Source organism: Oncorhynchus clarkii, unplaced genomic scaffold, assembly GCF_045791955.1.
Source record: "Oncorhynchus clarkii lewisi isolate Uvic-CL-2024 unplaced genomic scaffold, UVic_Ocla_1.0 unplaced_contig_13214_pilon_pilon, whole genome shotgun sequence".
Lineage (NCBI taxonomy): Eukaryota > Metazoa > Chordata > Actinopteri > Salmoniformes > Salmonidae > Oncorhynchus > Oncorhynchus clarkii.
The window spans coordinates 797-27,500 of NW_027259550.1; the positions used below are offsets into that span (position 1 = coordinate 797).

The following is a 26,704-nucleotide window of genomic DNA, read 5'->3' on the forward strand; positions in this document are numbered from 1 at the left end:
CCACAGGGATGCTGGCCCATGCTGACTTCAAGGCTTTCCAGAGATGTTTTACGTTGGCTGGTGGACCATTCTTGATACACACAGGAAACGGTTGAGTGTGAAAAACCAAGCAGATTTGCAGTTCTTGACACAAACTACCATACTACCATACCCCATTCAAAGGCACTCAAATGCTTTGTCTTTCCCATGTGATGGAACATTTTAGTAACTTCAATTTGGGAGTACTCCCAGACTCTTGTTTTGAGAATGAAAGATCTCTCAGTTTCAAGGTCTCTGCTTAGAGAGAAGAAGCCTCGTGATGTGATGTGATTGATGTGATTGATGTGATTGGTCTGTCACATGCATGACCCAGTATTGGTCTGTTACATGCATGACCCAGTATTGGTCTGTCACATGCATGACCCAGTATTGGTCTGTCACATGCATGACCCAGTATTGGTCAGTCACATGAATGAAGCAAACGTTAATGATGAACGAATAAGCTAAATCATGCAAATATAACTTGTCTGTACATAAGAGATCTAACGGGACTGCCTCAGTAGAGCTCCTGATCGACAAAATGATGACAAAAGGTTTTCCTACTAATTATCTGCCTCCTTTTGAATGTCATTGTATTTCCAAGCAACTGTAATGCACTTTGGAAGAAATCTTCATCAGGGCTCATTGACGATGCATTCAGTAGAATGCTCAGTCGGGCATCAACCCAAAATGAGCGTTCAAAACAATATTGTGACAAACATGCAACCCATGAATAGACCTCTATATATGAGTGACTGTGTCCAACACACCACCACTTATGTTGGGAACCTACTGACCCCCCCAAAAAAATTTGTTCTCAATTACATGTATTGCTAAAATAATGGTTGATGGAAATACAGGCAGGCACCACATTATTACAGGACAAAACAGTTCAATCATGATGGTATTGTAAGTATAAAAGTAAAGCTTCCTTTCATGTAATTAAAAATCTTGAAAAAGTAGTGGAATGGTATTAGTGTGGTGTGTGAAGAATCCAATACTTGAACTTGTGTGCGGTACAAATTACATTATTGTGGGCACACCTCCTCAAATAGTATTAATTAGGCTGTTTGAGAAGGTTTGAATCCTAAGCAACCTGCATACACATTGTTTGAAGTACAATAGACCAACATAGCACAGGAGGCTACTGAGGGGAGGACAGCTCATAATAACGGCCGGAACGGAGCGAATGGAATGGCATCAAACACATGGAAACCACGTGTTTAATGTATTTGATACCAGTCCACTAATTCTGCTCCAGCCATTACCACAACCCCGTCCTCCCCAATTAAGGTGCCACCAACCTCCTTTGCAACATAGCAACATAGCTTCTCACTTAAAGCGTTGTTTTTTTTGTTTTAGATTTGATGTAAAAGTGTGTCACACAGAAAAGACAAAGACAACATGACAATGACACGCTTAGTCAAACATGTATCAGTCAATGTCCTTTTATTTACATCATTGGCTGAGTATATTATGAGAATTTGGTAAACAGATCCATGCATATAGTACAGTTTGAATTTCCAACAGATCAGAACCTTCATTATGGCAGATGGCACAATAATGCAACTGTGTACTGCGAAACGTTAAAAAACTACTGAGGAAGCGATCTAGTAATTCAACATAAAGCATGAACAGATATGATCATTTATGTACTGTAAACAGCCTTGTATTCCCACAAGGTTCAAATGTTTATCCATATATTGATCTTGAATTATAGAAACAAACGAAAACCATACATTTTTCAACTCCAATTAATACATAAGTCTGAATTTACATAAACGTATAAACCACACAGCTTAATATGAGCATGAAAGTGTTCTAGAATATGTACACACGACTACATTTACAATAATACACTGGGTGAGAGCCAGAAATCGTTGATACTGTCATCGCCAGTACAACCAGCTTGCACTTAATAGAACAAAGCACATAGAGAGAAATCACGGTCAATCTTAAAATTCAGAATTCAGATAATAATGGCTTATCATGTGAACTTGCATACGGTTGTAGCAATAGTAACATACGAGTGCCTCAGCGCTAATTTTACAGAACTTGATTTGTCTAAATAAACGGAGCAGGGTTTGAATTTTTCATTCTCCCCATTATCATTACAGGTTGGTGTCTTCTCTTGTTGTCCCTGGGTCCTGCTCATTAGGGCACAGAACAGGAAATGTTTTCAAATGCTCTGCAACGGAAAATGTAAATAATTGTTTCTTATTGGACAAGCCCTCGTAGTCCCTCCCTGTTTCAGTCAGTTTTTCCCTGTTTGGTACATAATGAACACGACGCAGGTTAAAACATTTATACAATCTAAATGATGGATAGCAAACAATCAGATATGGCTTCAGACTAAAATATGAAAGCAAGATGATGAAACATCGATGGAGGCCTTTGGGCGGTGTGATTGGCTGGGTGGCAGTGATCACAAGGACGTTTCCAGGGTTACCAGGGGCAAGCACAGGTCAATAGTGAGGAACCAGGTGATGGAGAGTTGGAGAGAGTGGGTAGGGGTGGTGGGGGATCACATGGTGGACCCTCTTTCTCCCCTGTGGTTTGGGGTAGTCTTCTTATTGGTGGAAGGGTTTGGTGCAGTCTAGTTATTGGTGGACAGGTTTGTTGCAGTCCTCTTGTTGGTGGGCAGGTTTGGTGCGGTCTTCTTATTGGTTGACAGGCAGAGAGAAATGCCCCTTCTTCCCAGAGGTGCTCTTGGACCCTCTATGGGGGTCCAATCAGAGTCTGCTCCTCCCTGGGCTCTATCTTCTCTCCACTTCTCTCTTTCTCTCTCCATATCTGTCTCTCTCTGCTGTGTGTATTAATGTCTTCTCAGATTGTGCTCCTCGGTGCAGGAACCTTTTCTCAAGGTGATGTCATCCACAGCCATCTCTCCGCTCCGGCCACGCCCGCGCTCGCCCTTCAGAATCACCTGGGAACAACAACACAGCACAATAAATAGGTTATTTCGCTTATATAGCACTTTCGATTACAAAATGTAATCTCAAAGCAAAAAAAACAAAAAAAAAACAGGTACGACTAATTATCAAAATGGAATGTGAATGGTGTCTAGTCAGCTTCAGACAGAGGTGGTATGGAAAGGCAGTCTCTGGTATGACTTGAGAGGAGGGGGGCATCGATGGTTAGCCAGGGAGAAAGCCCTTCACCAGGAGAGAGCTCTTCACCTGGGCACTTCGCCATCTCCGACAATCATAGAACCTCCATAGCGTAGTAGTTGAACATCAATTGAGGACAACCATGATTCAAACACACACACCAATAACCAATGTATCAGTCGTTGTTAAAGGTCAGTCACAGATGGCAAAGACAAGTCAGGTGTGGTGTCAGACATACTACTGTATACTGTTTTATACTTTAGGAACAGCTGCTCTTTCTATGGCATAGACTGACCAGGTGAAAGCTATGATCTCTTATTTTGTTACATGTTAAATCCACTTCAATCATCAGTGTAGATGAAGGAGAGGAAGGATTTTCAAGCCTTGAGCAATTGAGACATGGATTGTGCATGTGTGTCATTCAGAGGGTGAATGGGCAAGATAAAAAATATTTGAGTGCCTTTGTACGGGGTATGGTACTAGGTGCCAGGCGCACCGGTTTGAGTGTGTCAAGAACTGCAATGCTGCTGGGTTTTTAAATCTCAACAGTTTCCCGTGTGTATTAAGAATGGTCCACCACCTAAAGGACATTCAGCCAACTTGACACAACTGTGGGAAGCATTGGAGTCAACACGTGTCAGCATCCCTGTGGAACACTTTCGGCACCTTGTTGAGTCCAAGAATTGTGGCTGATCTGAGGGAATAAAGGGGTGCAACTTAATATTAGGTGTTCTGTATTTATACTACTGTATACGGCTTTACACTATATACTACTGTATACGGCTTTACACTATATACTACTGTATACGGCTTTACACTACATACTACTGTATACGGCTTTACACTACATACTACTGTATACGGCTTTACACTATATACTACTGTATACGGCTTTACACTATATACTACTGTATACGGCTTTACACTACATACTACTGTATACGGCTTTACACTATATACTACTGTATACGGCTTTACACTACATACTACTGTATAAGGCTTTACACTACATACTACTGTATACGGCTTTACACTACATACTACTGTATACGGCTTTACACTACATACTACTGTATACGGCTTTACACTACATACTACTGTATACGGCTTTACACTATATACTACTGTATACGGCTTTACACTATATACTACTGTATACGGCTTTACACTCTCTATACTACTGTATACGGCTTTACACTACATACTACTGTATACGGCTTTACACTATATACTACTGTATACGGCTTTACACTATATACTACTGTATACGGCTTTACACTATATACTACTGTATACAGCTTTACACTACATACTACTGTATACGGCTTTACACTACATACTACTGTATACGGCTTTACACTATATACTACTGTATACGACTTTACACTACATACTACTGTATACGGCTTTACACTATATACTACTGTATACGGCTTTACACTATATACTACTGTATACGGCTTTACACTATATACTACTGTATACGGCTTTACACTACATACTACTGTATACGGCTTTACACTATATACTACTGTATACGGCTTTACACTCTCTATACTACTGTATACGGCTTTACACTTCATACTACTGTATACTGCTTTACACTATATACTACTGTATACGGCTTTACACTATATACTACTGTATACGGCTTTACACTCTCTATACTACTGTATACGGCTTTACACTATATACTACTGTATACGGCTTTACACTATATACTACTGTATACTGCTTTACACTCTCTATACTACTGTATACTTCTTTACACTCTCTATACTACTGTTTACGGCTTTACACTACATACTACTGTATACGGCTTTACACTATATACTACTGTATACGGCTTTACACTATATACTACTGTATACGGCTTTACACTCTCTATACTACTGTATACGGCTTTACACTACATACTACTGTATACTGCTTTACACTATATACTACTGTATACGGCTTTACACTATATACTACTGTATACGGCTTTACACTCTCTATACTACTGTATACGGCTTTACACTATATACTACTGTATACGGCTTTACACTATATACTACTGTATACGGCTTTACACTATATACTACTGTATACTGCTTTACACTCTCTATACTACTGTATACTTCTTTACACTCTACTTCTTTATACTGCTTTACACTCTATTATTATTACTTTTTTTATTTACTTTAACCCCTTTTTCTACACAATTTCGTGATATCCAATTTATAGTTACAATCTCGTCTCAGGAGAGAAGGTCGAGAGCCATGCGTCCTCCGAAACACAACCCTGCCAAGCTTCACTGCTTCTTGACACACTACTTGCTTAACCAGGAAGCCAGCCGCACCAATGTGCCCGGCGCACCACAAGGAGTCGCTAGAGCACGATGTGACAAGGAAATTCTGGCAGGCCAAACTCTCCCCTAACCCAGACATTGAAGAGAATTCCAAGAGTGTGCAAAGCTGTCATCAAGGCAAAGGGTGGCTACTTTGAAGAATCTCAAATATAAAATCTAACACTTTTTTGGTTACTACATGATTCCATGTGTGTTATTTCATAGTTTTGATGTCTTCACTATTATTCTACAATGTAGAAAATACTAAAAATAAAGAAAAACCCTGGAATGAGTAGGTGTGTCCAAACTTTTGACTGGAACTGTATATATACACTACCATTCAAAAGTTTGGGGTCACTTAGAAATGTCCTTGTTTTTGAAATAAAAGCACATTTTTGTCCATTAAAATAACATCAAATTGATCAGAAATACAGTGTAGACATTGTTAATGTTATAAATTACTATTGTAAATGGAAACGGCTGATTTTTTTAATGGAATATCTACAAAAGTGTACTGAGGCCGATTATCAGCAAACCTCACTCCTGTGTTCCAATGGCACATTGTGTTTGCTAATCCAAGTTTATAACTTTAAAAGGCTAACTGATCATTAGAAAAACCTTTTGCAATTATGTTAGCACAGCTGAAAACTGTTGTTCTGATTAAAAATGCAATAAAACTGGCCTTCTTTAGACTAGTTGAGTATCTGGAGCATCAGCATTTGTGGGTTTGATCACAGGCTCAAAATAACCAGAAACAAAGACCTTTCTTCTGAAACTCGTTAGTTTTTTCTTGTTCTGAGAAATTAAGGCTATTCCATGCGAGAAATCGTCAAGAAACTGAAGGTACAACGCTGTGTACTACTCCCTTCACAGAACAGCGCAAACTGGCTCTAACCAGAATAGAAAGAGGAGTGGGAGGCCCCGGTGCACAACTAAGCAAGAGGCAAGTACATTAGAGTGTTTAGTTTGAGAAACAGACGCCTCACAAGTCCTCAACTGGTAGCTTCATTAAATAGTACCCATAAAATACCAGTCTCAACGTCAACAGTGAAGAGTTAACTCCATGATGCTAGCCTTCTAGGCAGAGTTGCAAAGAAAAAGCCACATCTCAGACTGGCCAATAAAAATAAAATATTAAGATGGGCAAAAGAACACAGACACTGGACAGAGGAAGATTGGAAAAAAAAGTGTTATGGAAAGACAAATCTAAGTTTGAGGTGTTCGGATCACAAAGAAGAACATTCGTGAGACGCAAAAAAAATGAAAAGATGCTGGAGGAGCATGGTGTTAAGCTGTCAAGCATGGTGGAGGCAATGTGATGGTCTGGGGGTGCTTTGGTGGTGGTAAAAGTGGGAGATTTATACAGGGTAAATGTTGAAGAAGGTAGGCTATCACTCCATTTTGCAACGCCATGCCATACCCTGTGGACGGCACTTAACAACTACAAAGCCAAAAGTCTGCAAGACTGTAATTGCTGCAAATGGAAGATTCTTTGACAAAAGCAAAGTTTAAAGGACACAATTATTGTTTCAATTAAAAATCATTATTTATAACCTTGTCAAAGTCTTAACTATATTTCATATTCATTTTGCAACTAATTTCACGTGTTTTCATGGAAAACAATGACATTTCTAAGTGACCCCAAAATGTTGAACGATAGAGTATATATAAACTCAGCAAAAAAAGAAACATCCCTCTCACTGTCAACTGCATTTATTTTCAGCAAACTTAACATGTGTAAATATTTGTATGAACATAACAAGATCAACAACAGACATAAACTGAACAAGTTCCACAGACATGTGACTAACAGAAATTGAATAATTTGTCCCTGAACAAAACGGGAGGGGGTCAAAATCAAAAGTAACAGTCAGTATCTGGTGTGACCACCAGCTGCATTAAGTACTGCAGTGCATCTCCTCCTCATGGACTGCACAGATGTGCCAGTTCTTGCTGTGAAATGTTATCCCACTCTTCCACCAAAGCACTTGCAATTTCCCAGATATTTCTGGGGGGCCCTAGCCCTCACCCTCACCCTCCGATCCAACAGGTCCCAGACGTGCTCTATGGGATTGAGATCTGGGCTCTTCTCTGGCCATGGCAGAACACTGACGTTCCTGTCTTGCAGGAAATAAACACACAAAACGAGCAGTATGGCTGGTGGCATTGTCGTGCTGGAGGGTCATGTCAGGATGAGCCTGCAGGAAGGGTACCACATGAGGGAGGAGGATGTCTTCCCTGTAACGCACAGCGTTGAGATTGCCTGCAATGACAACAAGCTCAGTCCGATGATGCAGTGACACACCGCCCTAGACCATGACGGACCCTCCACCTCCAAATCGATCCCGCTCCAGAGTACAGGCCTCGGTGTAATGCTCATTCCTTTGACGATAAACGCGAATCCGACCATCATCCCTGGTGAGACAAAACCCCGACTCGTCAGTGAAGAGCACTTTTTGCCAGTCCTGTCTGGTCCAGCGACGGTGGGTTTGTGCCCATAGGTCTTAAGCATCTCACAGTACGGACATTGCTTGCCCTGGCCATATCTGCATCCTCATGCCTCCTTGCAGCATGCCTAAAGCACGGTCACGCAGATGAGCAGGGACCCCGGGCATCTTTTCGTGTTTTTCAGAGTAAGTAGAAGGCCTCTTTAGTGTCCTAAGTTTTCGTAACTGTGACCTTAATTGCCTACCGTCTGTAAGGTGTTAGTGTCTTAACGACCATTCCACAGGTGCATGTTCATTAATTGTCTATGGTTCATTGAGCAAGCATGGGAAACAGTGTTTAAACCCTTTACAATGAAGATCTGTGAAGTTATTTGGATTTTTACTAATTATTTTTGAAAGACAGGGTCATGAAAAAGGGACGTTTCTTTTTTTGCTGAGTTTATATATATATATATATATATATATATATATATATATATATATATATATATATATATATATATATATATATATATATATATACAGTGCCTTGCGAAAGTATTCGGCCCCCTTGAACTTTGCGACCTTTTGCCACATTTCAGGCTTCAAACATAAAGATATAAAACTGTATTTTTTTGTGAAGAATCAACAACAAGTGGGACACAATCATGAAGTGGAACGACATTTATTGGATATTTCAAACAAATCAAAAACTGAAAAATTGGGCGTGCAAAATTATTCAGCCCCTTTACTTTCAGTGCAGCAAACTCTCTCCAGAAGTTCAGTGAGGATCTCTGAATGATCCAATGTTGACCTAAATGACTAACGATGATAAATACAATCCACCTGTGTGTAATCAAGTCTCCGTATAAATGCACCTGCACTGTGATAGTCTCAGAGGTCCGTTAAAAGCGCAGAGAGCATCATGAAGAACAAGGAACACACCAGGCAGGTCCAAGATACTGTTGCGAAGAAGTTTAAAGCCGGATTTGGATACAAAAAGATTTCCCAAGCTTTAAACATCCCAAGGAGCACTGTGCAAGCGATAATATTGAAATGGAAGGAGTATCAGACCACTGCAAATCTACCAAGACCTGGCCGTCCCTCTAAACTTTCAGCTCATACAAGGAGAAGACTGATCAGAGATGCAGCCAAGGGGCCCATGATCACTCTGGATGAACTGCAGAGATCTACAGCTGAGGTGGGAGACTCTGTCCATAGGACAACAATCAGTCGTATATTGCACAAATCTGGCCTTTATAGAAGAGCGGCAAGAAGAAAGCCATTTCTTAAAGATATCCATAAAAAGTGTTGTTTAAAGTTTGCCACAAGCCACCTGGGAGACACACCAAACACGTGGAAGAAGGTGCTCTGGTCAGATGAAACCAAAATTGAACTTTTTGGCAACAATGCAAAACGTTATGTTTGGCGTAAAAGCAACACAGCTGAACACACCATCCCCACTGTCAAACATGGTGGTGGCAGCATCATGGTTTGGGCCTGCTTTTCTTCAGCAGGGACAGGGAAGATGGTTAAAATTGATGGGAAGATGGATGGAGCCAAATACAGGACCATTCTGGAAGAAAACCTGATGGAGTCTGCAAAAGACCTGAGACTGGGACGGAGATTTGTCTTCCAACAAGACAATGATCCAAAACATAAAGCAAAATCTACAATGGAATGGTTCAAAAATAAACATATCCAGGAGTTAGAATGGCCAAGTCAAAGTCCAGACCTGAATCCAATCGAGAATCTGTGGAAAGAACTGAAAACTGCTGTTCACAAATGCTCTCCATCCAACCTCACTGAGCTCGAGCTGTTTTGCAAGGAGGAATGGGAAAACATTTCAGTCTCTCGATGTGCAAAACTGATAGAGACGTACCCCAAGCGACTTACAGCTGTAATCGCAGCAAAAGGTGGCGCTACAAAGTATTAACTTAAGGGGGCTGAATAATTTTGCACGCCCAATTTTTCAGTTTTTGATTTGTTAAAAAAGTTTTAAATATCCAATAAATGTCGTTCCACTTCATGATTGTGTCCCACTTGTTGTTGAGTCTTCACAAAAAAATACAGTTTTATATCTTTATGTTTGAAGCCTGAAATGTGGCAAACGGTCGCAAAGTTCAAGGGGGCCGAATACTTTCGCAAGGCACTGTATATATATATATATATATATATATATATATATATATATATATATATATATATATATATATATATATATACTGTATATACACTACTGTATACTCACACTCTCAAGTCCCGTGCCCCACAGCGTGATCTGGGTATGTCTCCAGCCGCTACCCCCCGTCCTTCCCCACACGGCCGGGCTGTACTGCTTCCCTTTCTTCACAAACACCTGGAGCATACCCACATGGTGTCCTGCCAGCTTGTGGCGGAACGACAGACACAGGTTACCGTCGTTCCAGGGAGGAGTCAACGGGAGGACCAGGCGCGCCCCTCGCCCGCTCCTCTTGTCGCTCACCTCAGGGATGGTGAGGTATTTTCCACCCGTGGAGAGGAAAGAGGAAGAGAAAGTGATATTACAATCAGGGTAGCGTTCAATTGGAGAAAACGTTTGGAAATGAAGGAGATGCTAGAACACTGGTTTTAGTTTTCAGATGGATGTGTCTCAATCAGATGGCTTCATCTTTTGATATCGGCAGCTCCATTTTACAGAATATTGTCCTCATTGAAATTCGTGCCGAAAACCCCCCAAAATGTCCTCCTGGGACTATAAAGTTATACTACTAAATAGAGTCAGACTAGGCTGAATTAAATTTACTCTTGACATATGATTGAGTGGAACCATTGCAAAAAAAACACACATCTTGTTTTCTCTGAACCAACTGTCTGCCTGTAATCAAGTGTTTTGTTTTGAATACTGTTGAATAATGCAGTCTCTTCAAAAGGCATTTGTTTATCAATGAATAATAACCACAGCTAGTTCTACCAAGGATCAGACCTTCCTGTGTAAAACCAGCAACACACTTTTAGAGCCAATGTTCTCATATGAAAATAAAACTTCTGTGCTTATCATTAAAATGTTAGTATCTGAACGCAAAAGTGAGGTTAAAGGGTATCTTATCTTATGTATCTTATTTTTGCCTTCCCTGAGGAAATATTGCTTTATCTGAACCGTTTGTAACAATGTCCAGAATAATCCGCTTTGCATTAATCTGGCTAGCAAAAATTAAAGTCTAAAAAAGTGAACTGTGGTTCTTACCAGATGGGTCCGGTGTTGTCTCCCAGTGCAGGTCACCATCCTTGTCCCGGATCCAACCGCAAAGGCCGTTATCAAAGGAGCAGCTCAGGTAGCCAGCCTCTGAATTTAAACAACAATGTTTCACATATTTCAAGTACCTTTACCCCACAAAGGCTCTCCTTGCTTGAACTAAGCTCACACAAAGGCTCTCCTTGCTTGAACGTAGCTCACACAAAGGCTCTCCTTGCTTGAACGTAGCTCACACAAAGGCTCTCCTTGCTTGAACGTAGCTCACACAAAGGCTCTCCTTGCGTGAACGTAGCTCACACAAAGGCTCTCCTTGCGTGAACGTAGCTCACACAAAGGCTCTCCTTGCGTGAACGTAGCTCACACAAAGGCTCTCCTTGCTTGAACGTAGCTCACACAAAGGCTCTCCTTGCGTGAACGTAGCTCACACAAAGGCTCTCCTTGCTTGAACGTAGCTCACACAAAGGCTCACTTTGCGTGAACGTAGCTCACACAAAGGCTCTCCTTGCGTGAACGTAGCTCACACAAAGGCTCTCCTTGCGTGAACGTAGCTCACACAAAGGTTCTCCTTGCGTGAGCGTAGCTCACACAAAGGCTCTCCTTGCGTGAACGTAGCTCACACAAAGGCTCTCCTTGCTTGAACGTAGCTCACACAAAGGCTCTCCTTGCGTGAACGTAGCTCACACAAAGGCTCTCCTTGCGTGAACGTAGCTCACACAAAGGCTCTCCTTGCGTGAACGTAGCTCACACAAAGGCTCTCCTTGCATGAACGTAGCTCACATCCCTCCTGCTGTGTGCCTTTGATTCCAACGGGTGCAGCATCATTTCCATTCTCTCTTATGTACATGAAATAACATACAGAAGATGTGAAAGAAAGGTGGTGAACGCACAAGTTATTACAGAACAATAAATATTGATTTCTCTAGAGTGGTGGACTGAGAGCGCCGTGATGGATGAAATGGGAATGAACTGATCTGAATTGCCTGCGAAGTAAGCCTTCATTTCACAAAATAAATCTGATGATAACTGTGTGTGGATTTGTGTGTGCGCGTGTATGTGTATGCTTGTGTGTTTATGTGAGTGCATTGTGCATTTGCATCTGTGCGTGCGCGTGTGTTCTGTATGTGTGTGTGTGTGTGTGTGTTCATCGAAGTGTGTCAGCCACCATATCATTTAATTTAGCCACTCCGCATAAACCATCAACAAATACATTGTGGTCATGACAGTGAGTAATCGGATACAAATGATCATTTTGAATTTGAGTTATTTGTTTCGGACATAAGCCATAATAATTCATGTGTCGCAAGTACAAATTGTGTCTTGAGATGAAACTAGCGCTCATCATTTTGACCCTGAACATTGGGTCGTGAAAAGCACATAGCAGGATCATTCTCTGAGCCAATGAAAGCACTGTTTCACTCCAAAACGCTGATCCGATCATGTACGGCGTGCCAAAATAAACCCATAGTGGAATCATTAGGCAATTTAATTGGCAATTTATTGACATCAATAAATCACATAAGCAAGCCCCAGATGTGGTGGATAACGTTCTCAAGTACAAAGAGTACACTGCTCTTCCTTATTCAAGTGTGTGTGTGTGCGTGTGCGTGTGTGTGTGTGTGTGTGTGTGTGTCAGCGTGTGTGTGTTTGTCTAACTGCCACATGTGGAGGCTGCTGAGGGGACGACGGCTCATAATAATGGCTGGAACCATGTGTTTGATGTTGCTGATACCATTCCACTCATTCCACTCCAGCCATTACCATGTGCCCGTCCTCCCCAATTAAGGTGCCACCAACCTCCTGTGGTCGTTACATTAAACCTTCAACTCAACCAATCAGTCAATCATGAAGCAATGCATTCTGGGTAGGTGTCATATAAACAAGCAGGATGAATTTAATCTGTGACTTTCCCGTGACAGTGGATCAAAAACACACAAACATACCTTTCCCTCCGCAGCCTTTTTCTAAAGCGTTGCAGAACCGAAATGAATCTGGGCTGGCGAACGTAACTCGTTCATCATCGTTTGAGTTACGTCCTCTGTAGGAAGTGTTAGGAAGCGTGGAGATGGTTAGTGTTTGACAAATGTTTCTGTTTACCTGCGTCATCCTTCGCTTCGTCGGCCGTGTTGCCCAGCTCAATGTCAAAGTCGACCCCCAAGACGGTGTTGTGATCATGGTTACGTGGAACTAGGGGAGCAAAGAGAAAAGGCCAAATCAAGAGGTATTAGGGAAATTAATAAGTGTGTGTGTGTGTGTGCTACATTGACAGAGAATAAAAAATACCCATTTTGTTGATAATGATAGATAGTAGGGAGAAGAGCAATATCCTCTGGGATATTTGGCTGTTAATCAAATTCACACACAGTTGAATACGTTCTCAGACAGGTTTGACCAACGCTATATAAGAGCATGAAAATCAATTTCAACCCTCAACGATACGATATCATTTGGATAGAGACAAAATACACCTGAATTAGAGCAAAAATATATTCAAACACTGCAGTACACTGTACTACAAACGGGTTCACATATTAGGGCCATTCTGCCTACTGTACTCAACTCTGCTAATTCAGACCCTATGATTGGTAGCCACAGAGCAAGGGGTGTGGTGGAGGTGTGTGTGTGTGTGGGGGGAGGGGTCTTCAGCTGTTTCTGATGCAACTGTCGTGTAAACGCTGTGACGTGCGCACGCACACACTACCCTGGGGCCCTTCTCTCGTGGCACAGTGACACAGCCACTACTGAAATAACCCTCAGTCTCTACTGATATAACTGTGGTCATACTGCCTAATATACTGAAATGCCAAGCCGCCCCAAAGCCTAAAAGGTCACAGGTCAAATGGAAACATGTACAGTACTTCTTGTCTAGCTCAACGTCACTCAAAGGTCTATTGACCAGGTTTAACTTGTCAAACATGATGTTTAGATTAAGTTGGAAATTGATATTTTGACAATGACAAAATCTGGTGATAACACGCATGTTATCATCAAAGAAATATAGGCTTGATAAAACATAACTGCCAACACCTCAATCAGGGTATGATACACTGAAACTGTTCCACAGGCGCGACACTTGACCTCTGAATACTAACCCCTGGCTCTCCCACCCCACCTTGTGTCCTAGCAGTCTACTTCATTTACCGCAGTGTTAGCCGCTAGCTTGGGCCACTTCTGACCTAAAATTGTTGCAGCCAGCCAGCCAGCCAGCCAGCCAGCCAGCCAGCCAGCCAGCCAGCCAAAGCAGAGGGCTGTGCACATATTCCCTGGCAAGACACCAGGCTCTCCAGCAATGCCAGGCATCCAGGCTATAGACGTATCCAGGCCAAGGAGGGGGGGGGGGGGGTCCTCCCTAGGAGCTACATTAGCTGAGTGTGCTACTTTACACTCTTAGGAAAAAAAGGTGCAATCCAAGAACTAAAAAGGGTTCTTCTGCTTTCCCTATAGGAGAACCCTTCGAAGAACCCCTTTTGGTTCCAGGTAGAACCCTTTTGGGTTTCAATTAGAACCCTTCTGCATGGAACCCAAAAGAGTTCTACCTGGAACCAAAAAGGGTTCCATACGAACAAAATCTTATTTCTCTCAAATGCTGTGCACAAATTTGTTTACATCCCTGTTAGTGAGCATTTCTCCAAGATAATCCATCCACCTGACAGGTGTGGCATATCAAGAAGCTGATTAAACAGCCGGATCATTACAAAGGTGCACCTTGTGCTGGGGACAATAAAAGGCCACTCTTAAATGTTCAGTTTTGTCACACAACACAATGCCGCAGATGTCTCAAGTTTCGAGGGAGCGTGCAATTGACTTCAGGAATATCCACCAGAGCTGTTGCCAGAGAATTTAATGTTAATTTCTCTACCATAAGCCGTCTCCAACGTTGTTTTGGAGAATTTGGCAGGACATCCAACCTGCCTCACAACCGCAGACCACGTGTCACCGCGCCAGCCAAGGACCTCCACATCCAGCTTCTTCACCTGCAGGATCATCTGGGACCAGCCATCCAGACAGCTGATGAAACTGAGGAGTATTTGTCTGTAATAAAGCCCTTTTGTGGGGGAAAACATTCTGATTGGCCGGGCCTATGCCCTCCTAGGCCAACCCATGGCTGCACCCCTGCCCAGTCATGTGAAATCCATAGAATAGGACCTAATGAATGTATTTCAATTGACTGCTTTCCTTACATGTTCTGTAACTCAGTCAAATGGTTGAAATTGTTGCATCCTGCGTTGATATATTTTTTCAGTATACAACTTGAACCCAGGTCTGCCCTACTGAAGTCCATGGCAGTTGGACACTATACTGTACCGTGCCACTTTACACTGCGAGAAACAAAGGGCTAAGTATTTCTTCAGGGAATCAATCTCCCTCGGCCAGCAGCTGCACTCCCACGCTTAATAAATCTGATTTACTCCACTGTGTTAGCCGTCCTTGTCGCTGGCGCTCCTCTTGACCCTGTCTTGTTTAATTCTGTGGCAAATATTTGGGCAGTTGACGGGGCTAAAAGCTCAAGAGGGGATTTTCACATACTCTGCTAACCAAGCCAAGCACAGGCTTTTTCAACACACAAGTTTCTTTCTTAAAGGGGTCATTTTCTGGATTTGTACCCAATTCATAATTGTTTTCTTACCTCCAGAGAAGTTAAGTGTTTGTATTGGAATTTATAAAAGCTTTATGGAAAGCCGTGTGAAGTAAACAATGGGATGTGAGTATGAACCTGTGACAAACAAATTTGGAAAAACACTTTTCTTCCAAAATCGTACTTATATTGCAACAATATCACTCCAGAATATCTGTGTTTACTCTCTTGAGATAATAAATAAATTAGGATTGGGATAAAAACCTGGAAAACGATCCCTTTAAAGAGGAATTTGATTAGTCGATGGTGGCACATTTCTGAAATGTTTGTGTGGGTAAGAAGACAGAGTTTTCCTGGGGTATTTCTTTGCTGCGACCACTTCAAGGAATGAATGGAAGGGAGGATCTGCAAAAGGATCCCAACAGGACCAAGAAAGTGGTTCAATCCCTCTTCCTCAATGACTGGCATCAGCTCCACCTGGACGGAGCAGCACAGCCTCAACAAGACAATCACAGGGCAATCTACAGAGTTCCAATTATGAGCTAAAAGTACTACAACTTTTATTTTACTTTACAAAACGTTTTACTTCATTAACTTTACTAAAAGTAAACAAAAATGTACAAACAAGCTGATGCTTCCAAGTTCTGAACCACTTAAAAAATATATATATTTTTTTAACCTTTATTTAACTAGGCACAATGACGGCCTACCCCGGCCAAACCCGACGACGCTGGGCCAATTGTGCACTACCCTATGGGACTCCCAATCACGGCCTGTTGTGATAAAGCCTGGAATCGAACCAGCGTCTGTCGTGATACCTCTAGCACTGAGATGCAGTGCCTTAGACTGCTGACCACTCGAGAGCCCAAGTCTAATTCAAGCTTCTGCAAAGGACAGAAATCCTGACAACAGTGTCGTCCTTATGCTTTGACGTTCATTCTTGTCCTCTTGAATCACAAATCCAATGAAAATATTCTATTGATATGGCCGGGGCATCGTCCTTTCCTCTCCCTCTCATCTCATTCAAGCAAGGCATTTCAAAGACCTTCTCCGAGGCTATTCAGCTGAGTATATGGACGTCTTCCTCCAAATAACGCAAACTGATGTGAATGTAATCTACCCGCTCGTTTTTTACATTTTATAATTATGTGAGGCCATCTGGCTAGGTCGGTGGGAAACACAATCTAACTCACCTCCCAGCATGCACCATGGCTGCTTCACCGCCACCCTTTCATCCTCACAGCCTATTGATGTCAGAGGGCCTTGGCGATGACTTTTAATCAACAGCGTTCAAATGGGCACTGGGATTTCCAGGTGTTTTGTGATCCAGTATTATATTAGTCTGATTACAGATCTGTTTGTGCTGTCTTTCCAGAACAATATAACGTCACACTGACCATTGGAGCTGGCAAGACAGATCTGGCAACAGGCTAGTGTGTTATAGTGCAGGCTAACTGTGTAAGGTCAAGTCTGGACCAATGAGAATAAAGGTGTGAGACTAGTACCAAGTCTGCATTTTTTTGCAACTAGGTGAATTATTGTCAATAACTGCATAGCAAGTGGTATTATCACATGGTGAGCCTGTGCTATGACCTTGAATGTTCCCCCAAAAGCCATGAGCCAGTATGGCTTCCATCTTGAGTTCTCTACCAGCCCTTAACTGTGTGATAATAATGTTTCTCTGGCCTCTATCCCCCCGTACTGGCCTAGATAGAAAAAGACTGACAATCCCCCTCAGTTCAATGGCATTCAGATGTTCTCCAGTTTCTGTTGAAAACGGGTTAAGATAATAATACACACTTGATTTTCTCTGGACCGCTTCACAACTGATTAGTTGACAGAAAGACAAAGTGTTTTCATTCCGTCATGGGGAATGGTTGGATGGACATATTTCACAATCATGCCTGATATATTACGAACCAGATGAAAGAAATGCATGCATAAGTAAATGGTCACATCCAGTTGGCAGAAACTTGCCAAGCATCTTATCAAGATAAATTGACCGCATATGGGACTCACCACCTGGATTCGGTCTTATGTAACAAAATTTGAAATTGTGTTTTTTTTTACATTAGATAAAAGTAGAGACTCAGAACTAGACAATGGTATATCATACACTGCAGGAGGAACAATGGGAAAGTAATTCTGCTTTGAAAGTTGATCAACTTGTATACTCAATTTTGAGAATATCGCCTTTAAATGTTTTGCTATCTAGTGAGAGTTTTTCTTTGTCTACACCCATTCAGCATCGTTCACACCCTATTAAGCTTAAGCCCCACCCATCTGGTTTCGCTGTCGGAGCGCACCCTTGACTCTCTCTGTCAGTGAAAATGATTTATCTTTTTAACCAAATCTGCTGAAAAGTAGCTGAGGTGGACATACAGAATTTTATGGATGCCACACACACACACACACACACACACTATGCATAACAGTCAATGTAAACCTCAAGAAAGACAAAAACCAAACTTACTGTGGACGTCACCTCTCTGTTTGGTGACCTCCTTCTCGATGGTGTTGTCCACTGGGGTGACCGGCACGGGCTGTTTTGGGGGAGGCGGGCGGCGTGTGGGCACGTAGGGTGGGGTCCTGGGGGTGGGGGGCGGTGGAGAGGTGATGGCGGGACGTCGTGGGGGCACATAGGGCTTACGGGTGACTACAGGGGGTCTCCTGGTGGGTATGATTGGTGGTCTCGTGGGGACCACTGGCTTCCGAGGGGCGGGGGGCATCGTCCTTGGAGGAGGTGGGGGAGGTGGTAGTGTGGTTGTAGAAGGTGCTCTAGTAGTAGTTGTAGTAGTAGTGGTCGTTGGTTTGGGAGTGGTTGTGATTCTTTTGGGGGCAGTGGGGGCGACTCTCTTGGCGGTCATGGGCGGTCGGATCGTGGTGGTGGTCCTCTTGTGGTCCGAGTCAGGGATAATGTTGTGGTGGTTTGGGGGGAACCTGGGGGGATCGATGACCACCTTGGGAATGGCTGGAAGGGAAAAGAACATAAAACAACATTAAAATGTTTTACAATGTTTTGCAATGGAAACAAATGTGCGGTTCTAATTGGAGGTGTCCAGATAGTCCCTCCGTTTCAGTGTATTTTCTTCTTCAGTTTGGTGCTTAATGAACACGACCCTGACTTCTTTGGTGTTAATGAGGCATAAAGAAGTGGTGACTGCAGTGACCAACTGACCGTTGGAAAGAAAGGCCAGCTCTTTCATCTGCAATGACTTTACCTGCGTAAACAAGCAACCAGCTTTATCTCTGTATCCATAAAGCATACTCCCCCTCATTGAGGGACTTAAAATATTTGATCTTTGAAACCAAATCACCCCCTTATATCAAGACTCATTTTCTAACATTCATTTCCACTTTTTCCACTTTAGAGCAGTCATAGTTCTCAGCCCTAAGCTAGCCAGCCAGCCAGCCAGCCAGCCAGACAGCCAGACAGCCAGACAGCCAGACAGCCAGACAGACAGCCAGCCAGACAGCCAGCCAGCCAGCCAGACAGCCAGACAGCCAGCCAGCCAGACAGCCAGCCAGACAACCAGCTAGCTGGTATTCATGTGTGGAGTGATACCAACCACACCTAGAAAAAGCCCTGCACTCAGGATCACCCCCAAAGCCTCTGATGTAGGCAGACAAAGACCCATCTATTGTTTGTCCTCACATTCCACAGGTCGGAGGGCAGAATAGAAAAGGCATTTAGGGACGACTTGAGGAAAAAGGGCTCCATGATTGAGGACTGAAGGGGGGTGAGGGTAGGGGTGTGGAGCTTCTCAAAGAGAGTCTCGGCTCAAGCTTTCTCGGGTTACGGAGGGGCTTTGATACAGCATGTGACACACAAATAGGATATCGCAAATCAACTCCCTCCCCCTTGAGCCACTTCTGTATCACACCGGTAGGGCGACAGATTGTTTCAAATACCAGTGTCGGGATTCTGCTAGTGGTCTTGGCGGGCGGAGGGGTTCTGTGTGCTGCTAGCTACACTGGCAGCATCTCAAACGGCACCCTTTTCCCTATAAAGTGCACTACTTTTGACCAGGGCGTATAGCATTCTGGTCAAAAAAAGTGTACTGTATAGGGAATAGGGTGCAATTTGAGATGCCGACACTGACTGGCGTACAGCAGTTCAGTCAAAATATTCAACTACTGGGGATATATCATGATAATAGATGACTTTTATTTTTGCCATTGAGCCGCTGTGCGAACAGCAACAACAAAGACAAAAGAGACACACAGGCGTCTGAGTGGTCTATCACGTTAGAGGAAGGAGACACTAGCCGGAGGAAGAAGAAAAAGAAAGAGACATCTGACGTCTGGAAAACGTTTGACTGTCTTTAAAGATAAAGATGGCCGTACTAGACGATAAGGGGCGGGGTTATCTCACTCATGCGAAGACAAGAATTTCAGCCCCTTGCTCTTAGGTTGCAGACTACTTTTGCTACCCCGTAATCTGGTCCACCGTCCAGCCTTCAAAAAACACCACCAAAGAAAATAAAAAAAGGGCCCTGTCCCCTTAAAAAAGAGAGGGGCCGCGGGGCCATTCAGTGGCCTAGCTTACGTTTGCAGTCATGGCCCATCCCCCTGTAGCCGTCTTTGCACTTGCACTTGTAGGAACCAGGCGTGTTATAGCAGGTGGCGAAACTGCTGCATTGGTTTTGGCCTGAGGAGCACTCATCCACATCTGAAAGACAGGAGAACCACATAGCTGAGTAGGAGGGAGGGAGGGGAGAGACAAAAACAGAAAGACAGACAGACAGACAGACAGACAGACAGACAGACAGACAGACAGAAAGAAAGAAAGAAAAGAGAGCTCTTGCATAGCACATAAACACAGTGAAAGGCAGCAGAAGTACAGCATGCTAATTGGCCAAGGTTAATTTCCCCTTCACTCAGAGAGGGAGTTCAGCGTTTACGTCAACGTCTCCTTTTATTAGTGGAAGTGCTATTTATTAGAGTGAAGAGAGAGAATCAGTACACTGAATACTTTACGAAGAATGCTTGTTAGTTCATTAAAACCCTCACCCATTCAGATAATACGTTATGAGGAGTTTAGTGAACACTTCACAACTGACAGTGTTGAATTTTTGACACATCTCAAAGGCGTGAGAACAGAGGAGGCGTCATTCCAATAGACTTACTGAATGCTTCTCTGTTCAAGATTAAAGAGTGCATGTGATTTGTTCAGAGAAGATGCTAAGAGATTTGACAGGATTTATTAAGGTTATGCCGTGTTTTCTCTCTCTCTCTCTCTCTCTCTCTCTCTCTCTCTCTCTCTCTCTCTCTCTCTCTCTCTCTCTCTCTCTCTCTCTCTCTCTCTCTCTCTCTCTCTCTCTCTCTCTCTCTCTCTCTCTCTCTCTCTCTCTCTCTCTCTCTCTCTCTCCTCCCTCGTTCTCTCTCTTTCTTCTTATCTCTCTCTTAAAATGATGAATGTAAAAACAACACCTGCGCTCCAGACGCAATGACTCGGCGATGGGTCAAAACATCTCAACAAGCCTTCCCGTTTTGACCTTTTGACCCTTAAACCCCAGGTAAGACGTGCGGAAGCCTGGATGACCTCATTACGTACCTACGCACTGGTACTTCCCGTTGATGTATTGCAGGTCGAAGCCCTCGTGACACTTGCAGATGTAACTCCCGAATGTGTTGACGCACTTACGGAACCGGGGACACGTGGCCATGCCGGTCGCACACTCGTCCACGTCTGAAAGTAAGAACATTACAGATGAAACTACAGTTCATAGTTGAGTCTTTATTAATACTTAGAAGGAGAGGCATTAATGCTAAGAAGGAAGGGCTGTACAATATCATGGCTCTGATTCAATACATGTGATAAATACCATCGTTTAATCAGCTAGCTAGTTTCCATTCTTTATTAATAAACATATAGTTTCACCTCTCCCAAAGCCGTATATATCCATGTAAATCAATGGAAATACATGTCTCTTCGTGTATGCTTAGGTTGGCTAGCAACACATCAACACATATAGGTATTACATGAATACATATATAACTATACCCTACAGGTTCATCTGCATCTTTCAAAATAACAGCATTTCCTCTCTTTCACAGGTCTTTTCTCTCCTTATTTCTTCTTTTCTCTCCTTTGGGTTTATTCAAACACGAACGAAAGCCGATTATGTATTAAATCCTATGATCAGAACAATACACACCACAGTGGTGAAGGTTTTAACAGCTTACTCCGTCAGGGTAGACTCAAACCACCTCTGTAGTTACATGGGCAGGAATACATTGAAAGGACTAAAGGACTGAGTCTTTTTTCACTTAAAACCCTGAGTTAATGTGCTGTAAAATGTTGCATGAGGGAAACCACTCTGACAGTTACGCCAACTTGAAACTTACCGAGTGTTATGGAGAGTCTAAGAGAAAGATGGATGCATACTATAGGGTAGCCTACAACAGGACAAAATATATACAAGGTTTCCAATCAATCACTGCTTTTCTGTCCGAAAACCTACCCATGAAAATAACTGCTTGCCTAGAAAGAGCAGTGCTGTTTCATTCAATCACTTCATATTTAGTGTTTATCGGCTTATATTCAGTTCTACATAGCTGTTTTTTCTGCCGACAAACCCTTTGATTAATTGGCCATTTTTATGAGAGGGATAAATGAAATATGAAGCTGTCTAGTTTCTGGAACAATCCAAAAATCCCAGGAGTTAATCATTAATCAGCACTCATTAATCCCAGGATGACTCGTTAATCATAGCGTATTGTCCTCAACATGTTTCTCGCCTCTCAATCTCCATGGCCTGTCAAAAGATTGCAGCATTTCAGATTTATGTACCCATTTTTTGAGGGATTTGACATGGACTTGCCATGGGCCTCTTCACTTGCCAGAGGAACAACACAAAATAACAAAGAGAGCTAGACTGGACCAGACATATTTGATTTAACTAGGCAAGTCAGTTAAGAACAAATTCTTATTTTCAATGATGGCCTAGGAACAGTGGGTTAACTGCCTTGTTCAGGGGCAGAACGACAGATTTGTACCTTGTCAGCTCGGGGATTTGAACTTGATACGGTTCGGTTACTAGTCCAAAGCTCTAACCACTAGGCTACGCTGCCACCCCATATAACTCATCCAAATCATCCTACCCTGGAACAGCTATCAACTCTCTCTGGTATAAGAATATTTTGAAGATAAATTCACCATGCAGAGTTTGAGAGGACGATCTCACCCTGATTTGCTTTGGAGTTTGTGTTATTGAAGAATAACATAAATTGCTAACACTGGTAACCCTTCACCATAGTATTGATTTAAAGCAGACACCCTCTTCCATTAAAAAACCCATCCTCTTTCTGAAAAGGGTTGAAGAGGTCTCCTCAAATATTTCCAGAGCCATTGTAACACCTTTGGGCTAGAAACCTCTCTCTCCTTCCACAACAATGATTGATGTACCTCTGTTTTAAAGCCACACCCCCACTGCCTCCCCTGAGTCTGTCTCAAACTGCAACTAGAGTGCATCGCCTTAAGGCTCAGCCAAGCCAATCGACAGAGCTTGTATTTAAGCTGAGCCAATCGACAGAGCTTGTATTTAAGCTGAGCCAATCGACAGAGCTTGTATTTAAGTTGAGCGAATAGAGCTTGTATTTAAGCTGAGCCAATAGACAGAGCTTGTATTTAAGCTGAGGAGGACCGGATCGACAGAGCTTGTATTTAAGCTGAGCGAATAGAGCTTGTATTTAAGCTGAGCCAATAGACAGAGCTTGTATTTAAGCTGAGCCAATCGACAGAGCTTGTATTTAAGCTGAGCGAATCGACAGAGCTTGTATTTAAGCTGAGCGAATAGAGCTTGTATTTAAGCTGAGCCAATAGACAGAGCTTGTATTTAAGCTGAGCCAATAGACAGAGCTTGTATTTAAGCTGAGCCAATAGACAGAGCCTGCATTTAGATGTGACACGGATTAACTGCCTCAATTTGTCCACCTGAAATGTACTCATCTGAGTGGTGGCATGTAAGAGAGAGAGAGATCCCTGGTCATTTTCTCCCAGTGAACTTCAGTCAGTGCATTCACCTTCATTAAAAAAGGCCATTATGCAGTCTCCACGTAGTAAAAATGTAATTAGTAGCTCAGAGAGAGAGAGGGAATCACCATTGAGGTTGTCAAGGACATTCAGAATGCCAACGGGCCAGCAGAAAGTGAAGAAGAATGTTTGAGAACAACAGGAAGGTTCTTCTCCCTGCTGCTGTCTTCCCCATTCAAGGGCTTATTTGATATTCTAACTTGTGTTTTCATTGCTTCCAAAGGTATTTTGTCGAGCTCTGTGGCAATCAAATTTCATTTGATCATCTCTTCAGCAAATTCAAAGGCTGACAAGACTGAAAGAAACTCACCCGTCTCACGTTTTTCTATTACAAGAAAAGAAGTAACGCTTCTTCTGGCGTTGAATAATTGAATAAGGCTCACACATCTTATGTGTGTGTGTGTGTGGATGTGCGCGTGTGTGTGCGCTTATGTGCGTGCGTGCTGATATTTTTAACACTAGAACAGAACATACCCACACAGGTTCTTCCGTCCGGCGCCAGCTGAAGCCCTGGCGACGGGCACTGACAGCGCACCTCTCCCTTCAGCACCTCACAGCCATACTGGCAGTTGGCCATACCACAGGTACGGGTATCTGGAGGGGATACAGCAGCAGGTTATAGCTAGCTCTCTCTCTCACACATGCACACACAGAAACACACACACACAAACATTAAGGACACACACACACACACAAACATTAAGGACACACACACACACATAAACACACACACACACAAACATTAAGGACACACACACACATACACACACAGACACACGCAAACATTAAGGACACACACACCACAGATCACACACACAAGCGGGTGCGTGGACACAGGAAGACTCACAGTGAGGATTAATTACAGCAATATTCTCTGGATCACAACCTAGGTAGAGTGGAATATTGGCACTCACAAAATACCCACCCTTCACCCTCCCTTCACTTCACTTTCAACCCTTTCTCACCCTCTCTTCTCTCACCCTCCTGTTTGTCCTGAACACACCACTCTGTAGTTCCATTCTCATTGGTCGTTCAGGAGTTCAAGCTGCTCACCAAAATAACATAAAATAATTTCTTTGTGTGGAGGCCCCCCCCCACTTCTCTTCCACAACATTTCCAAAAAAGGACATGAAAGTTGCTACGTTTGTTGCTGCAGCAGGTTCTCTGGAATAGACTGTAGGAGAAAGGAGGAGGAAGGAGAGGAGGGACCCAGGCCAGGTTGATAAAACGTTAGAGTAGCCTGTTGATCAAAGACGAGAAGGAGGAAGGAGAGGAGGGACGCAGGCCAGGCTGATAAAACGTTAGAGTAGCCTGTTGATCAAAGACGAGGAGGAGGAAGAGGAGAAAGAGAGAGGAAGATCAACAAATACTTGAGGTGTCCTAAAAAAATACATAGCTCCCAACTGTGTGGACAAAACATTAGGAACACCTGCTCTTTCCATGACCAGGTGAAAGATATGATCCCTTATCGATGTCACCTGTTAAATCCACTTCAAAAAGGGTAGATGAAGGGGAGGAGAAAGGTTCAAGAAGTATCTTTAAAGCTTTTAACAGTTTCCCGTGTGTATCAAGAATTGCCCGCCACCCAAAAGCCATCCAGCCAACTTGACACTATTGTGGGAAGCATTAGAGTCCACATGGGCCAGCATCCTTGAGGAATCCTTTGGACACCTTGCAGAGTCCATGCCTTGAGGCATCGAGGATGTTCTGATGTCAACGCAATTTGGAATGTGTTCTTAATGTTTTGTACACTCGACATATGTATGTAGACACTCGACATATGTATGTAGACACACATGGATATTCTGATGTTATACCTCCACGGGTATCTTGTGGTTTTTGTTCCTGATGGGTAAAAGTCGTAAATAATTCTGCCGCCGCCAGAATCAAAACAGAAAAGCAAAACAAGCTTACCGCTCAAAGAGGGGGCCTCCACATTCAAGTGGGGGCGATATCATTACTGCTTTCATCAAAGGAACACCCAAGTGAGCACTTTCACACTTTTATAAGGTTCTCGATAAGATCGTGTGGTTGCAAAAGGTGCAAGGAAAGAGAAATAAAAATATCAGCGGTTACTGGAGGGCAAGCACAGACACTATCCCCTCTACAGGATGAGTCAGAATACCTTTAGGGCTAAGCAATAACAGTCCCATTTTATATACAAAGGTTAAAGTCCACGTCTACTTCATATTTGACTGGGGGTGCGTCCCAAACGGCACTCTATTCTTTATACAGTGCACTACTTTTGACCATGGCCTATAGTCATTTAGGATGCATACTGGGGTTGGCTCCCCAGAGCCTGCCTGTAGCGGTAACGGTGAGTGGATAGAATGGGATGTTGACTTTTTTTCTCAAAACATTTTATCATAGCAGGAGAGACCGTAGTGTGGTCAAAGGTCTAATCGTGGATGTGAAAATGGACTTCAGAATTGGAGAGAGAGCACAGTACTCTAATGGCTTTAAAGAGTGAATACATTTGAGGTGAGGGATAGGAAGCAAGAGAGAGAGAGTGAAACAGAAAGGAAAAAATGAAGAGACAACAGACTGACAGACAGAGAAATACAAACAGAGTCAACGAAGAGAAGAGGGACAGACCGTCACACTGTTCACACCACACAGACCCACGTCATGTGACATTCCACTCACTTCCACATGTCCCGTCAGGCATCAGCATATAGCCATTGAGGCAGTAGCACTTGTAGCTGCCGTATGTGTTCATGCACCTGTGTTTGCACGGCCGGGGCTTCAAACCACACTCGTTCAGGTCTGGAGGGAGAGAAAGAGAGGAATCAGAAGGAGGTAGCGTGGGGGACGGAGAGGAAGGAGAAAGAGAGGGAGGAGAAAGGGAGGAATCAATAGGAGGTAGGGTGGGGGACGAAGAGGAAGGAGAAAGAGAGGGAGGAGAAAGGGAGGGAGGAGAAAGGGAGGAATCAATAGGAGGTAGCGTGGGGGATGGAGAGGAAGGAGAAAGAGAG

At 43.0% G+C, this 26,704-nt stretch overlaps 1 protein-coding gene across 1 annotated transcript; it reads right to left on the minus strand.

Moving 5' to 3' along the window:
• Positions 1 to 1,450: 1,450 nt before the first annotated feature.
• LOC139400299 (nephronectin-like) lies at positions 1,451 to 26,559 on the minus strand (the record flags this gene model as incomplete). The annotated part of the gene is made up of 9 exons (XM_071145268.1): positions 1,451 to 2,944; positions 10,135 to 10,397; positions 11,113 to 11,208; positions 13,213 to 13,302; positions 18,165 to 18,662; positions 20,241 to 20,363; positions 21,249 to 21,383; positions 24,204 to 24,323; positions 26,376 to 26,559. Coding segments are annotated over 9 exons (1,620 nt in total), but the record flags the coding sequence as incomplete, so codon positions are not given.
• Positions 26,560 to 26,704: the final 145 nt, after the last annotated feature.